General features: G+C 38.5%; 1 protein-coding gene across 2 annotated transcripts in view; it reads right to left on the bottom strand.

The window, feature by feature from the left end:
- Window positions 1-15,205, bottom strand: part of DSC1 (desmocollin 1) — a 35,644-nt gene extending 20,439 nt beyond the window's left edge. Inside the window, exons 1-8 of one of the 2 annotated variants that reach the window (XM_005697016.3) lie at window positions 14,528-15,205; window positions 11,393-11,477; window positions 9,314-9,516; window positions 7,928-8,044; window positions 6,381-6,536; window positions 3,807-3,951; window positions 1,892-2,058; window positions 1,361-1,495 (exon numbers count right to left, since the gene is read on the bottom strand). In XM_005697016.3, the coding sequence (XP_005697073.2) occupies window positions 1,361-1,495; window positions 1,892-2,058; window positions 3,807-3,951; window positions 6,381-6,536; window positions 7,928-8,044; window positions 9,314-9,516; window positions 11,393-11,477; window positions 14,528-14,590 (1,071 nt within the window). In that variant the 5' untranslated portion in view covers window positions 14,591-15,205. The remainder of the gene's footprint in view (window positions 1-1,360; window positions 1,496-1,891; window positions 2,059-3,806; window positions 3,952-6,380; window positions 6,537-7,927; window positions 8,045-9,313; window positions 9,517-11,392; window positions 11,478-14,527) is intronic. The other variant, XM_005697015.3, reaches the window with a different exon arrangement.

The following is a 15,797-nucleotide window of genomic DNA, read 5'->3' as shown; positions in this document are numbered from 1 at the left end:
AACTGAGTAACTGAATTGACTGACTGAGGGGATTTTTCTAATTCAAGCCCTCAGATCTAGCTTTAGTCTGAACCTTTACAATATTTATAGTCTATTACTCCTCTTTTTAAAATACATAAACGTTTTCTATTAAGATATTAAACCTTCAGTTATTTAAAGATAATTGTAAATTGTATTTTTTAAACTTTTAATTCACAGACAAACACTTTAAGGAAAAATATTTGCCTTCTTTGAGAAATGAAATCATAATTTCTCTCCCTTAACCCCCTCAAGAAATATGGTTACAGAAAAGGACTTTAGAAAGATGATAGCCTAATAGCCTTTGGAATATAACAGGTCTAGATTCTTTTTTTTTAAATAATAGATATAGATTCTAATCCTACATTTTTCTCATATATGATCTCTTGGTATGAGAGCATGGGCAAGTTACCTAACTGAACTTTCATTTCCTCCTATGAAATATGAGATAAAACATATCCTTATAAATTACAAGGATTGATGTAAACAATTAGATGAATGTGCTTCTCACTGCAGGTTTTCTCTTCTTTGACTTGTATTCTGGTATAGGTTAATGAAAATGTGAAGATTACTCACGAAAAGTTCAAGGAAGAATCATTTTCTAGAAGTATCATCCAATATATATTTCTTGTAATGTGTACTTCCTAAGTGAAAGCTTCCTCATATATAACCCATATATAAAGAGCCTGTGTATAGATGGCAGTGGGCAACCTATACTATTGAGCTCTCAGTGGAGCAGAAGATATAAACTAGTCCCTTTGCTCTCTTATGAAGATGAGGTGTAAAGAACACAGACAAATGCCCTCTTTTCCTTCACCCTGTCAAAGGAATTTAACTTCAAAGAATTTGATTCCAAAGCTTGGTATCCAAGAAACACCAACTATATGAATGAATTCCGGGCTAAGAACCTGATGCAAAGAACTGACTCATTAGAAAAAACCCCGATGCTGGGAAAAATTGAAGACAGGAGAAGAAAGGGAAGACAGAGGATGAGATGGTTGGATGGCATCACCAAATTGATGGACATGAGTTTGAGCAAACTCCAGGAGTTGGTGATGGACAGGGAAGCCTGGTGTGCTGCAGTCCATGGGATTGCCAAGACTGGACACAACTGAGCAACTAAACTGAACTGAAAGACTTGTAGATGACTAAAAGAGTACTTATTTTCCTTGCATCCTAGCACTGTGATTATTTTTACAGAAATCATATTTTTATGTGGATGTTATTTGTAAATGGTAGCTATTAAAACCAAAATATATAATCTCATGGAGCTACCAGACTCTAGATCTGTTTTTTGAAGATGTAAATGAAGCTAGATAAATGAATACACATAGATACTCACAGAAGTTTCTGTAAAATATGGTGCATTATCATTTTCATCCTCAAGAGAAATAGTAATTGTTCCTGTATTAAATAAACCAAAAGGTTGGCCCCCCATGTCTCGAACTTCCATTATTAACTTGTACGTATCACATTTCTGAAAGAAAGGAAAAAGATACACTGACGAACACGTAACTTGTGAGTCTCATAGCCATTTCTCAGGCTTTGATTCTTTCACAAACATTCTTTTTTGATTAAAAAAAAAAAGAAGCCACCATAAATGCAAATAAAGAAAAGATATTTCAGTCAGTACGATGAAAAGCTGGTGTTTCTGATTTAATATTTTAAAAAGTAAAGCTATTTTAATATCCACACATCAAACCAGGTCAACGATCTCTGAGACCTTGTATCTTCCCACGATCTCTGTAGGAAGATCTCTATAATGGAAACATTCTTGGAGAGGTGGCCACCGAGAACTTTACTTTAACTTCTCTGGGAATTCATGATCAGTTTAAATATAGTTTAGTGATTGAGAAATTAAGCAATTCATTACTTCTCTATCCAGTAAAGGTGTAGTTGTGGTGATGACACCTGTGTCTGGATGTACGGTGAAATGTCTTGGATTGTTTGGAATTTGCTGCAAGATTTTGTATTTCAGACGAGTATGTAGAGTGTCAGGTTCATCGAGGTCTATTGCGGTCACTTTTCCCACTGAGGTTCCTGTTTAGATAAATCCAATGTTGTCAACAACTTAAAGGAGTGATCTAATTGAATTACAAACAAAAATAAAATCAAGGCATTGCTGTGGCATATTCACCCCTAAAACCCCCAAGTTGATTAATTTATCGATAAATAAGCCTGCCACCTGATGAGAAGAACTGACTGATTAGAAAAGACCCTGATGCTGGGAAAGATTGAAGGCGGGAGGAGAAGGGGATGACAGAGGATGAGATGGTTGGATGGCATCACTGACTTGATGGACATGAGTTTGAGTAAGCTCCGTGAGCTGGTGATGGAGAGGAAAGCCTGGTGTGCTGCAGTCCCTGGGGTCACAAAGAGTTGGACATGACTGAGTGACTGAACTCAAGCATGCATGCATGCTTAGTCCTGTCCGACTCTGCGACCCCATGGGCTGTAGCCCTCCAGGCTCCTCTGTCCATTTCTCAGGCAAGAGAACTGGAGTGGGTTGCCATTTTTGCCTCCAGGGGATCTTCCCAACCCAGGGATTGAATCCACATCTCCTACAGCTCGTACACAGATAGGCAAATCTTTTTTTATCACTGAGCCAACAGGGAAGTGCCTAAATGCTCTCCCACAGCTTTAAGCTCCCCTTACCTGGAAACTTCAATTAGGTGGCTACCACTGATAATATGATTTGTATTCTACATAGGTAAGAATATTCACCCCACCCTTGGGAACAGGGGTGCTCAAATTCTTCCTCCTAATCTAGTCCATGACCATTTCTAGATGAGACCTTCTCTATATATCTTGTTTCTTTTATATTCAACTTGATAATGTTAAAGGAAAAGACTAGCTTTGCATATGATAACAAAGGTTTCATGCTATTATACTTTAATAGATGTGCTAAATTGCTAATACATACAAGACAAACACTACACAACAGTCTGACTGTCATTTGGACAAGCTTTATGGCTCAGAAATCAGAGTATTAGTAATGTTACCTTAGCAAACCATTTCTTGTGGAGAGTAACATTAAATATGTACACACAGTGACAACAGAATGGAGAAGGCTTAGACACTAAGAACATATCTTGTGATTTTATAAATTAGACTTGTTACACCCTTTGGTTTGATGAGGTCACAATCTTGGCTGCTAAGAGCATCAGACTAGTTTAAAAAAATTTTTTTCCAATTTGTTTGGAAAATAAGAAAAGTAAAGGAATATATATGTTATAAGCCTGATCAGCATTTCCATACCATAATCTATTTTTGAGTCCTTGAAAAGGTATTGTGACTTTGTAAAGATTCAAAAGATCTATTGCTTTATAAATACATCATGGACACCTATGCACATGATCAAAATAGAAAATATAAACAGCATTTGTCTGTCATTGTGGATTAATCTAACAAAGTTAGAAACTTTGTGGATCAGTTAGCAACCTTCTACATGTGCCTAGAAAATTAATACAAAGACTTTGACTTTGAAGAGCCTATGATCTTACAAGACTACAAAGTTTTATGTAGAATATTTTTTAAAATATTTATTCATTTGGCCACACTGGGTTTTAGTTGTGGCATGTGGGATCTAGCTCCCTGACCAGGGATGGAACCTGGACCCTCTGCAATGGGAGCATGTAGTTTTAGCTGCTGGACTGCCAGGGAAGTCTGTATGTAAAATATCTTGAAAGTCAAACATTTAAAAATATTTTGCCTAGCCGTGCTTAAAACAGTAATAAAGAATTCAACTGAAGCAAAAAATCTCATGTTTTCCTAAAACATGAACTTACCAGTTCGGCAATTCTCAGGCACAGTAAAGACAGTCACTTTGTTTTCAAAATATGGGGCATTATCATTGTCATCTTCCACTTTGAATACTAGGGGAAGTGGGTACTCAGGTGCATACCCATCTGCAGTGGTGGCATAGGCATAGATCTGGAAGGCAGATGAACACCATCAGTTGATTCTTAAATAACAAATTAGGCACAAAATTGAACTTAGCAGTTGGGGAAAGTCATAATACTTAAAAAAACATCATTGGCAAAGTCTATCTAAGAATGTATGCAACAGAGAGACAACACAGCCACACAATCTATGCCCGCCCTCCAGCTTCAATCCTTTCTCATTGTTTTCCCATCAAATATCACACACTCCCGCTCAATGAGGCTTCTCTGGTCCCTGAATTAACTGCGTACTGTTCTCCTTGTTAGAATGCATGTAGACTTCCCCAGGTTGTGCTAATGACAAGTTGTTATTGTTTTTTTTTCCTAAAGTTTGTACAAAATATGATTCTAGTTATTTGTAGACTTATATATGGACAACAAAGGATGAGATGGTTGGACAGTATCACCAACTCGATGGACGTGAGTCTGAGCAAGCTCCAGGAGGTGGTGACGGACAGGGAAGCCTGGCATGCTGCAGTGCATGGGTTCACAAAGAGTCAGACATGACTGAGCAACTGAATTGAACTGATACACATATATGGGGAAGGAAATAGTAATCCACTCCAGGATTCTTGCCTGGGAAATCACATGGACAGAGGAGCATGGTGGGCTACAGTCCATAGGGTTGCAAAGAGCTGGACACGATTTAATGACTTAAGAAATAAACAATATATATCAACTATTTCTGGGTGATTCATTTATGCTCTTTTCTCTATTTACCTGTATTTTCTCATTTTTCTATCCTTAAAGATGTATTTCTTGAGTAGTAAAAGTGTTAGCAAAATTATATATGCATTCCAAACTCTATCTCAAAAGGATATATCTTGGCCCCAAATGCAATGATTTAATGCCCTTTCTCTTAAATACCATAAGATTATTTTTGAACTCTTCTTTTGCAGTATACACACAGTCAGTCTTTGGTAAATGGTTGTTGAGTTAAACAGATTTTCTCCACTAACAGAAACAACTAAAGCTGCCCAGAGTGAACTCTGTGTGAATTCAGTTCTTCACTGTAGCTAACTTTCTTGATTCCCCTACTGTAACCATTTTCTAGAATGAACCAAGATTAAAATCCCAGGTATCTAACCCGTCCCTCTTTAGCCTTATGTTAGTCAATTGCCAGACCCTAGAGAGTGAAGCATTTCTGTGCACTAGGTTCTTGAGATTACAGCATTTCTGTGTCTGTTTATCATTCATCTCTTCTTTTCTATTTCCAAAGCCACCATCCTCATGTGACCCCAAATGCATCCTATCAACTTTCCTGTTGTATCCTACACACACGTCCAACCAGTTCAGTTCAGTTGCTCAGTCATAGCCAACTCTTTGGAACCCGATGGACTGCAGCACGCCAGGCTTCCCTATCCATCACCAACTCCCGGAGCTTGCTCAAACTCATGTCCATGGAGTTGGTGATACCATCCAACCATCTCATCCTCTGTCGTCCCCTTCTCCTCCTGCCTTCAATCTTTCCCAGCATCAGGGTCTTTTCCAAGGAGTCAGTTCTTTGCATCAGATGGCCAAAGTATTGGCCGACCAACTTGCCAACCAACATCCGACAAACTTTCCTATAATTGTCCTGACCTTCTCCAAACTATGTAGCTTTCGGGAGTCAGATGCATTTCCATAAAGCACAATTTTAATCATGATATTCCTGAATAAGACTCTTCTGTGATCTCACCATTATCTACCAAAGTAACAGAAAATCCTCATTGCTGTGTTGAAAGGCCATATTACATCCTCGCATGCTCACCTGACGGGAAAGACATTTCCACTTCTAATCTCTAGGAGAGAAGTTTTTGAAATAACCATCCATGTTCCCTATGTTCCCTTTTTCACTTTTCCCCAGACAACCTCCAGCTGGGCTTTTTCAGTAATAAAACTTATACTTTGGTTTTCATCCCTGTATCTTAATAAATTCCACGCTAAGGGATCCAGTACTCTTGCCTGGAAAATCCCATGGATGGAGGAGCCTGGTAGGCTACAGTCCATAGGGACGCTAGGAGTCGGACAAGACCAAGTAGCTAACACTTTTACTTTCACCCTGAAACAATTAAATCAGAATTTCTGGGAATTGCCCCAATCATCAGTATTTTTTTAAAATTATCATGTGATCAGAGCTAAGTTATTATTGAGAACTTTTAATTCAATAAAATTCACTGCTCTTGTCCCAGGATTATATACATCAAAACCTGTCTTTTAAAATTGTTATTAAATATTCCCTTCCCCCTCTCTTTTCTTCCCTTGTAATAATCATCCTTTTTTATCTATTGTACCAATAGAAATTTAAAGTTTGTATGACACATGAACAATATTTAAAATATTAAGACAAATCATTGATTCTTCTGATATATATAAATAGCTTGAAAATACTAAACCAGTAATAAAAAACATAAATCTGAATTAATGATGCAATCATCTTACCGGAAACTCTTGATATTGCTCACGGTCTATGCTTCTTGTACAAAATATATCCCCTGTATCTTTCTCTATGAAGAACAGATTGAAGGGCTCTTTGTCTACCCCTGGTCCACTTATGGAGTAAAAGATGGTGTAGTTTTGTGCAGCATCAGACTGAACCTGTAACAATAATTGACAGTTTAGGAAAAGAGCAAATATATCATGATAAATCTTTCAACCTAATCTCTTGTGATAGTTTATTTTTTATTGTTGTTGTTTAGTCACTAAGTCATGTCCGACTCTTTTGTGACCCCATAGACTGTAGCCAGACAGGCTTCCCTGTCCATGGAATTTCTCAGGCAAGAATACTGGAGTGGGTTGTCTTTTCCTTCTCCAAGGGATCTTCCCAACCCAGGGATTAAACCCAGGTCTCCTGCAGTGGCAGGCAGACTCTTTACTACTGAGCCACCAGGGAAGCCCTTATTTTTTATTTCTTGCTCTCTTTCCCATATATCTATTCTTTCTTTCCCAGTGTCTCCCATATTTTTAAATTCTCAATTATATCCTGCATTGTGCGAAGCCATAAACTCTGTCACTTATTATTGAATACTAAATTCTTTGAAGTTATCTGCATATGTATGGAAAAATCATGGCATTGATTATTCTTTTTCTATTCTTATTCACTTATTCTTATTCCTGTATACAGCCATGATTTCAGTGGTTTTGAATTATTTGGAATGGAAATTTCTGTGACTAAAAAACTGGAAATAACACAACTTTCCTCCCATAGTTAATGCATCATAAATTGTACAATTTCAACTGAAGATCATGGCATCCGGTCCCATCACTTCATGGCAAATAGATGGGGAAACAATGGAATTAGTGACAGACTTGATTTTCTTGGGCTCCAAATCACTGCAGATGGTGACTACAGCCATGAAATTAAAAGACACTTGCTCCTTGGAAGAAAAGCTATGACCAACCTAGGCAGCATATTAAAAAGCAGAGACACTACTTTGAAGGGGACGACAGAGGATGAAATGGTTGGATGTCATCACCGACTCAATGGACATGAGTTTGATCAAGCTCCAGAAGTTGGTGATGGACAGGGAAGCCTGGCGTGCTGCAGTCCATGGGGTCACAAAGAGTTGGACAAAACTGAGCAACTGAACTGAACTGAACTGAAAACTGGCCTAAGTTAAGTGGCATTAATACCACTTTTTGGAAAACAGATATATTGGCCTTTTTTTGTGAGGTAAGTGCTAGTGAAAGGGAGAATTGAATTATGCAAAATCTGTAGGCATGTCCTCTGTATGTGAATGTTAAATTCTGGCAAGATATTTGGGAGAATCTGGACACAGACCTAAAAGAATCAGAAACTCAAAATATACAACTTGTTTCTAATTCTAAAATGTGACTTTTGGAGGGAAGTGATAAAATTCAAACTCTTCTACAGGACCCTAGTTCTCGTAAATAGATGGTCCTTATTAGTACCAAGGGCTTCTCAAATGGAAAGTTTTAAAAGCAAAGAAGCAAAGCTAACATATAACATCAAATGAGATGACATGTACCTGCTGCACGTGCTGTGGAAATGGACCTAGTGAGTTCTCCATCAGTGAACATGGAATAGGCGCCCATCGCCTCTTGCTTCGCCTGAGGACTGCGTCTTTCATATGTCTCTTAGGAACCTGCATTGGATGAGAGGTGAAAAAATATAGCATTGCTTATCATTCTAGATCCAGTGATTTTTTCAGATAAACAGTAACATGAAGAAAATAGGTAACAGTTGCACATAACAATTTTATGGATAATGCCCAATTTCTGTTTTTTTGTTAGTCACACACACACACACACACACACAACCAGTTTCACCTATTTCCTGTTTTAATCACTTATCACCTAACCATCACCAGAACTTTATAGGGTTTTGATAAAAGATACTATCTGAAGAAATACTGACCCACTAAAAAGAAATAATCCAAAAAATAAAGAATTGATTTTATTCCACTAAGAGCGGTACAACCCAAATTTGCTAAAATACTAGCTAACTTGAAAAGCATTTGTATACCTATATAAAGACACATAGTGTGTGTTCCAGCATATTTTATTTCATATGGAGACTCTTTACAATTTGGATATAAAATAATATTGTATAAGCCTTATGTTACATTAAGGCTTACTTTAACATTATGTAATTATATAACATTAAGTCTAAATGTTAAACAAATGTAAAGGATATGTAATATGTAAGCATATTCTAAATTTGATGAAGATTCTCACAGTCAAAAGGAATTGAGCTGAAAAACTTCCTTATAAATCAAATCACTTATTAATAAATTATCTTGTAAGACCAAATTCTTTGTGCATAATTTGTTTAAAGTGAGATTTATATGAATTCCAGGAACCTTCTCCCTTCCTAAGCATCACCACTCCCTGCAAGAAGACTAGCTCAGAGTCAGAACATTCAAACCAATCCTGTGGACTGGCCATACAGCATTCTCTGAAGAAAAGGACCTTGTAAAATGTTCTGTTAAGATAGGAATAAACTGGAGACCTTCTCATCTTTTCTTTAAAGAGAGTCTCAAAGCCACAGTCACTCGAGGGAAAGCCATACAGGGTGGAGTGTCACGCCTCCAGCCAGAATCAGTCTTCAATGAGTCTTAGACCTGCCCTGCCTTGTTCTGCAGGTAAGTCACTCTTGTTGCCACACCTCAGAACATCATTTGAAACCTTTGATATTCTGCCTTTGTTCCCTGGCTACAGAGCTGTTCATTTTTATACCACTTATAAATCACTCTATTACTCATTAAAGCAGTCTAGTCTTTACATATGTTTGTTATAAATGGAATAGAAAAAAAACTGAGTATTCAAGAACAAGAATTTTAACAAGGATGGAAATAAATGAGATGAAGGGCTCTGGTGAGCAGATTATTGTGCTAAAGTCTTGTCTAATATACCTTCTTTCCTCCTGCTTCCAGTATGATTTCTATCTCCTTCTGCCCCTGCCCCTGACTGTCTGAGAGCAAAATGGAAAAACTCTTCTTTTCAGAAGACAAAACAAGGTCATGTGTTGTGTAAATGGAGCCATCTTCTAGAATCCTGAAGTCAGGATCACTTGACTGGATTAGGCTGGTGGACTGGAGACACTCCTTCAGATTCACTGCAGGGAAGAAATTTTACAGTAATTTGTAAAGTGAAACAAGGATAGAACAAGTTTTACAGGAATGACAACCTCTAGTTAATGTGGGAGAAGCAAAAAGAGGGAGGTTACGCTAGGGGTGTGTGAAGTACTTACTATTCTAAAACTTATAGGCCATAAAAATTAAATAATTAAATTGATGGAGTTGCTGTCTCCACTGATTTCATTAGCAATTAATTTATGGATAGATATAAAATACTTTTAATGTCGCTGGATTTATTGTTTCCACTTTAACTCATTATTATGCACAAATGCATTGTTCTCTATTACATGTAGTATAACTAACTGCATGATGTCAGATTTTGAACTTCTTTGAAATCATCGGTGATAGCTATTAATAAAACTGTCTTGCAAAAAAATTAGAAAACTGTTCTACACTTGAATAATATTTCTCAGTAATACTGCATGTGCTACTTCTATAAAATCTTTTGGAAACTTAATAAACTCCATGCTTAATAATCCCTAGTGGTTGTATCAAAATATTTCCTTTGCAGATTCATATTTAATATATTGGATTGGCGAAAAAGTTCATTCAGATTTTTCCATAGGCTGTTACAGAAGAAACCCCAATGAACTCTGTGGCTAACCCAATATTTATCATATTTACTATGTGTCTTTAGAGTGTAGGCTGTGTATCCTTTCAGTACCTTTGAAAGAAAAAGGAATTAATTTAAAACCTCCAAACACTGGGCAAAGCATTGTCTGTCTTGGAAAGAATACCACTTCTGTATATGAGATATGTTTTTCTAGTCGTAAACTTAAGGCTAGTGAAAGATATTGATGAAAGGGATGTTATTCCTGGACTTAGAACAACCAACTCATGTCTCAGATATAGCTGTAGCAGTGTGTGTATGCATCCTCAGGCACTCAGTTTGTCTGACTCTTTATAACCCCATGATTGTAGCCCACCAGGCTCCTCTGTCCATGGGATTTCCCAGGCAAGAATACTGGAGTGGGTTGTCAATTCCTTCTCCAGGAGATCGTCCCAGTCCAGGGACTGAATCCACATTCTCTTGTGTCTCCTGCGTTAGCAGGCAGATTCTTTACCGCTGAGCCACCGGGGAACCCTGGCTGTGACAGTAAGACTGCTGCTGCTGCTGCTGCTGCTAAGTCGCTTCAGTCGTGTCTGACTCTGTGCGACCCCAGAGACGGCAGCCCACCAGGCTCCCCCATCCCTGGGATTCTCCAGGCAAGAACACTGGAGTGGGTTGCCATTTCCTTCTACAATGATTAAAGTGAAAAGTGAAAGTGAAGTCGCTCAGTAGTGTCCGACTCCTAGCGACCCCATGGACTGCAGCCCACCAGGCTCCTCTGTCCATGGGATTTGCCAGGCAACAGTACTGGAGTGGGTTGCCATTGCCTTCTCCAACAGTAAGACTACTTAAAATTTTATTTGACTTTCAGAAGCTTTTCTGTAAAATAGATCACATAAATTCTTGCTGGGCACCTGGTCTTTGTCATCAATCTCCAGGATAAATTTTCTTTTGGGCACTTCAATTTTGTCATGTCTATTTTCTATCTAATCAATGAAAGAATGTTGGTTTGGCGATTGTGGCAGCAGATCATTCATAGGAAATTAAAATACGTTTCTCATTTTGGTGCTTTGTTTGTACTAAACTAAGATAATTTAGACTTCTGATGTTTGCTGATTTTCCTGCCAAGAAAAGTAACACAGTTAACTTGGTGCTTTAATTGTTTCTAACCACAACCAAAAAACAAGTTGTTTATCTTTCATTTCAAGTCGAATTTTAATGCCAAAATGACTACCGTATGGCGTGAGCAGCCAAAAGCTATATGTAGCAGTCAAAACTATGAAATTCTTAACATCCTTTCTCACCTTTGCCTACAAGTGCTTCAGCCCGAAGATGAGAAGGAACTTGAAGAGAAATTTTCTGACAAGCATCGCAAAATAATATTAAAACCTCAAAAGAAAGAAAAAAATCAGGAGTTACATTTGATCAGAAGCTTTCACATTACAGTTTTGTCTTACTGATAAAAATATTGTGAATTTCAATAACAAATTAATCTTCTAATCTTTCAATATTTTTCATATTCATTTAAAAAGGAAATAGCAAAGAAAGTGGCTTTAGGAACACAACAGTCATTTAGTAGCAATGAAAAAATTAAAATGAACAGAGTTCTTAGAACCTGGATTGTATTGCATCATTTCAAGAAAATGAGTTACAAACTATTGACTTTATATGTAGAGTTTATCATCTCTAAGGTCATTCATAAATGTCTTTCTGATTTCTCAGCATGAAGAAAGTACTTAACTTCGGAATTCAGTAATTATGTATTTATATACAAATCATCCTTTTCACAGCCCCAAGCAAACTGAGGTACTTGAGGATGTTTTTAACCTCCTAAAGATCAACATCCACCAGTATTCCCTGATCTCAAATTACTCCTCAAAAAGGCTTGGCTCATAAACTTCAAAGTCTAAAATGATCTCATTCACAAAATTAGTCTAAAAAAGAAATATATTTCAAAATATGGAGAGTAGACTTCAACAGGGTAAAGATTTTTAGTTCAATTCAAGACACAAATATTGCTTTACAAAGCCATATACCTAACTCAAGAAAAAACCGAGCCTACCTGAAAAATTAAAGAAACGCTATCAGTTTTAAAGTGAAGTCGCTCAGTCGTGTCCGACTCTTTGAGACCCCATGTACTGTAGCCTATCAGGCTCCTCCATCTATGGGATTTTCCAGGCAAGAGTGCTGGAGTGGGTTGCCATTTTCTTCTCCAGGGGATCTTCCCGACCCAGGAATCGAACCCGGGGCTCCAGCATTGCAGGCAGACGCTTTACCGTCTGAAGTGTCTGTAAATTCAGAACCTATTTTTCTTGGCATTTTCTGTTTATTTGCTTCCTCTACTCTTTTTCAAAATGACTGTTTTGTTATTACTTAAATATAAAATAGAGCTTTAACAGGTAGGTGAATTTTATAACCAATATTTCTCTGAGGACGTATTTCTAGAGTTAAGGGAAAGTCGCTCAGTTGTGTCCGACTCTTTGCGACCACATGGACTATACAGTCCATGGACTTCTCTAGGCCAGAATACTGGAGTGTAGCCTTTCCCTTCTCCAGGGGATATTCCCAACCCAGGGATCAAACCCACATCTCCCGAATTGCAGGCAGATTCTTTGCCAGTTGAGCCACAAGGCAAGCCCTTCTAGAGTTAGGGGACCCACTATTTGAGAGAAGGAAAGAAAACCATCAGCTATACTATGGATGTACATTTCTTTTCAAACTCAACCCAAGTCTATTGGCTATGTCATGTAGGCCTATTTAAATAGTCTGTAATTTTGCAATAACTCTGTTAGATAACACCAAAAACTGGAATTTAAAAAGTTGTATTTGTATTCTGGCTTTAAATTAAATAACCTTTTTTTTAGAAATGGGTCTTTTTACTACTTACTTGACTTCTTAATATTTTCATTTCTAATGTCACGGAATGTACAAAAATATACCTAAAGAACTTTCTGTATATAAAAAACAATATATTAATAATGGTCTAAGTATATAATTTGGAAGAGCATTTTATAATTAGAAACAGATATGTGTATATACACATGTAGATTCATAGACCTACACATCTATACTATATAGTCACACATTATTCTCAGAGGATACATCTACATATCCTCTCATACCTCCATCATTTTTCCTTCCTGCCCTAGGGTCTCCACTTCACTGGTTCTGCCTCACAGACAGAGCAGATCTCTAAGACATACAATATATCACAGTCTTCAAGTTAAACAAGCAGCTTAGTTATTTGGAGGAAGCTGGGGTCAGACTCATTTTTAGGCATCATGGGCATAAGGAATGGATGGGCAGTGGATGAACCAAAGGGTACTGTGCAAAGCAGAGACCAAAAGTAAAAGAAATCTGGGTGAATATCTTGGAAAGCTTTCCCTTCATTTTACCTAACTGATAATACTAACTAAAGATCTCTGTTCTCCCCCTAAACATACCCCCAGACAATTATAGGATGAGCATATGACCATTAACCCCACTTAGTGTTTTTTTTTTTTAATTTATTTATTTGGCTGTGCTGGATTTTAGTCACGGGATCTTAGTTGAGGCATGAGAACTCTTAGCTGTGGCATGTGGGATCTAGTTCCGTGATATAGGAATTGAACCTGCGTTGGGAGCATCGAGCCTTAGCCACTGGACCACCAGGGAAGTCCCCTAGTGTACTATTTATACAGAGAAAATATTTACCCTTTTACAATAAAATCTTTAAATACTGAAAATATAATCTGAAGCTAAAATATTTTATTAAAATGAAAACAAGAAAGAAATTCAGTGCTCAGAAATGTCAGATGTAGACGTGGGACAACTTCTCTCTCCCTAACCCCCGCCAAAGAAAAAATTAGCACCTAAATACACAGTTACAAAAAAACATAAGTGGAAGTCAAGTTCATGTATTTTATCGATGAATGTCACATTTTTCTTGATTTTTTTTTTTTCCAGTTAAACGCCTTCCTTGAACTAAGAGCTCCGCCCTTCTCTCAGCCCTTTCTGGCTAAAATGAAGCGAGTCCTGGATAGTTCACATCTTCAAGCAGACTCCTTTTCCCCTTCTCGAAGCTCAGGGGAACTAAGCAGGTGAAACAAGTACAGCTTATTTAGTGACTAGTAGCAAAAGCAAACCTCAGAACTTTCTGAATGCCTGAGGAGTGAATTCATCCCATTGCTCCGTAGAAAAACAGCCTAGCAAGACTGAACAGGGGATTCCCTTGAAAAATGAACAGCTTGGCGGTGGAAACTTGAAAAGCAAACCAAACACCAGCCTCCTGGGTCACAAGTCTCTCTGCGCTTCCTTGAATTTTACTCAGCTCTGCTCCTGTTCTTCCAGTCTCCCTTCTCTGCCTTCCACTCCTGCCCTCCTCTCTTTCAAGCCCGACCTGAAGGAAGGCAGCACCGAGTAACATGCTTAGACTCCCTAATCCTTTGCTTGTTACTCACCAGGAGAGAGAATAGGAGCTGCTTCCAGAAGATGCTCCCTGGGGCGGCAGAGGCCACAGCCATCAGAAGTGGTCCTGATGCTCAGGGATGGTGACTGGATAACAGGGCAGCTTGGAATACACGGGGCGGCTTCAGCAGATTCCCCACGGCTGGCACCTGGGCAGGGTAACCTGTTGTCACCTTGGCGCGGATGAACTTGGTTTGGAGAAAAGTCAGCAGGCAAACGGGAGAAATGACAGGAGAGGGAGCAACGGGACAATTGCTTTCCTCCTATTCCCGGGTTAGTCTTCGTCCTTCAATTCAGTTACCTCGGAATGGAAAGAGGTTTTCCTACAACTAGGGAGGGTGGGGTACAAAACACCCCCAAACGCAGCCACTGGCTCCTCCTCACAGCTTTCAAAATTTCTCCTGCCACTTGACACATCGGCAGAAGCAACAGGGAACACCCTCCATCCTCGGCCCTCCTCCCTTCCCCCCAGGTCGATGCTCTGAAGTCCTCCCCGGTTATTACCCACTCCCACGTCCTCCCCTCCTTCCTAGCCTTATTAACCTGTCTTGCCCCTGGGCACAAACATAGATTGTGCATGAACTCCATGCAAAGAAGCGATGCCTCCTCAACCGCCCTTGGCAAATCAGGGATACACAGGCAAGTGCAATCACATACATCAAGAGTTATCTCCCCATCTAGGCATTTAGGTGTAGTCTGTCACACACAGCAAAGCCGTTCTGCTGGAGATCGAGGGCCGCCGTCCACAGTAGCAACTTCGCAGATGGCGTTGTGTCTGCTGCTTATTATCCACTGCACACTGGTTTGATTCTCTAGCTGTCAGAGGAATTTACTACAGTGTATATCGATGTTGTAACAGTAAGTGAATGAGATATAATTTTCTTATTGCAGTCTTCAGTTTTTTTAAATTCCATTTATTTAAACTGGAAAAAAAAAAACACAAAACCCTGAGTTCACCCATTTCTTCCACCATTTCCCACCTCCTGCTTCTCTTCTAAACCACCAGTCTGTTCTCTGTATCTATCAGCTTAGCTTTCCATCTATTTATTTTTTTCTTAGATTCCACATGAAAGTAAGATCATGGGCATTTGCCTTTCTCTGTCCTATTTATTTCATTTAGCATAATGCCCTCAGGTCCATTCATGTCGTCGCATGAATAATATTCCATTGTATATATACACACCACAATTTTTTTATCCACTCGTTCATTGATGGAGACTTGATCAATGGAATCCAGGTTGATTCCATATCTTGTCTATTGTA

This window comes from Capra hircus, chromosome 24, assembly GCF_001704415.2.
Source record: "Capra hircus breed San Clemente chromosome 24, ASM170441v1, whole genome shotgun sequence".
Lineage (NCBI taxonomy): Eukaryota > Metazoa > Chordata > Mammalia > Artiodactyla > Bovidae > Capra > Capra hircus.
The sequence above is the reverse complement of the archived record's forward strand: the minus strand, read 5'-3'. Positions and strand labels throughout refer to the sequence as shown.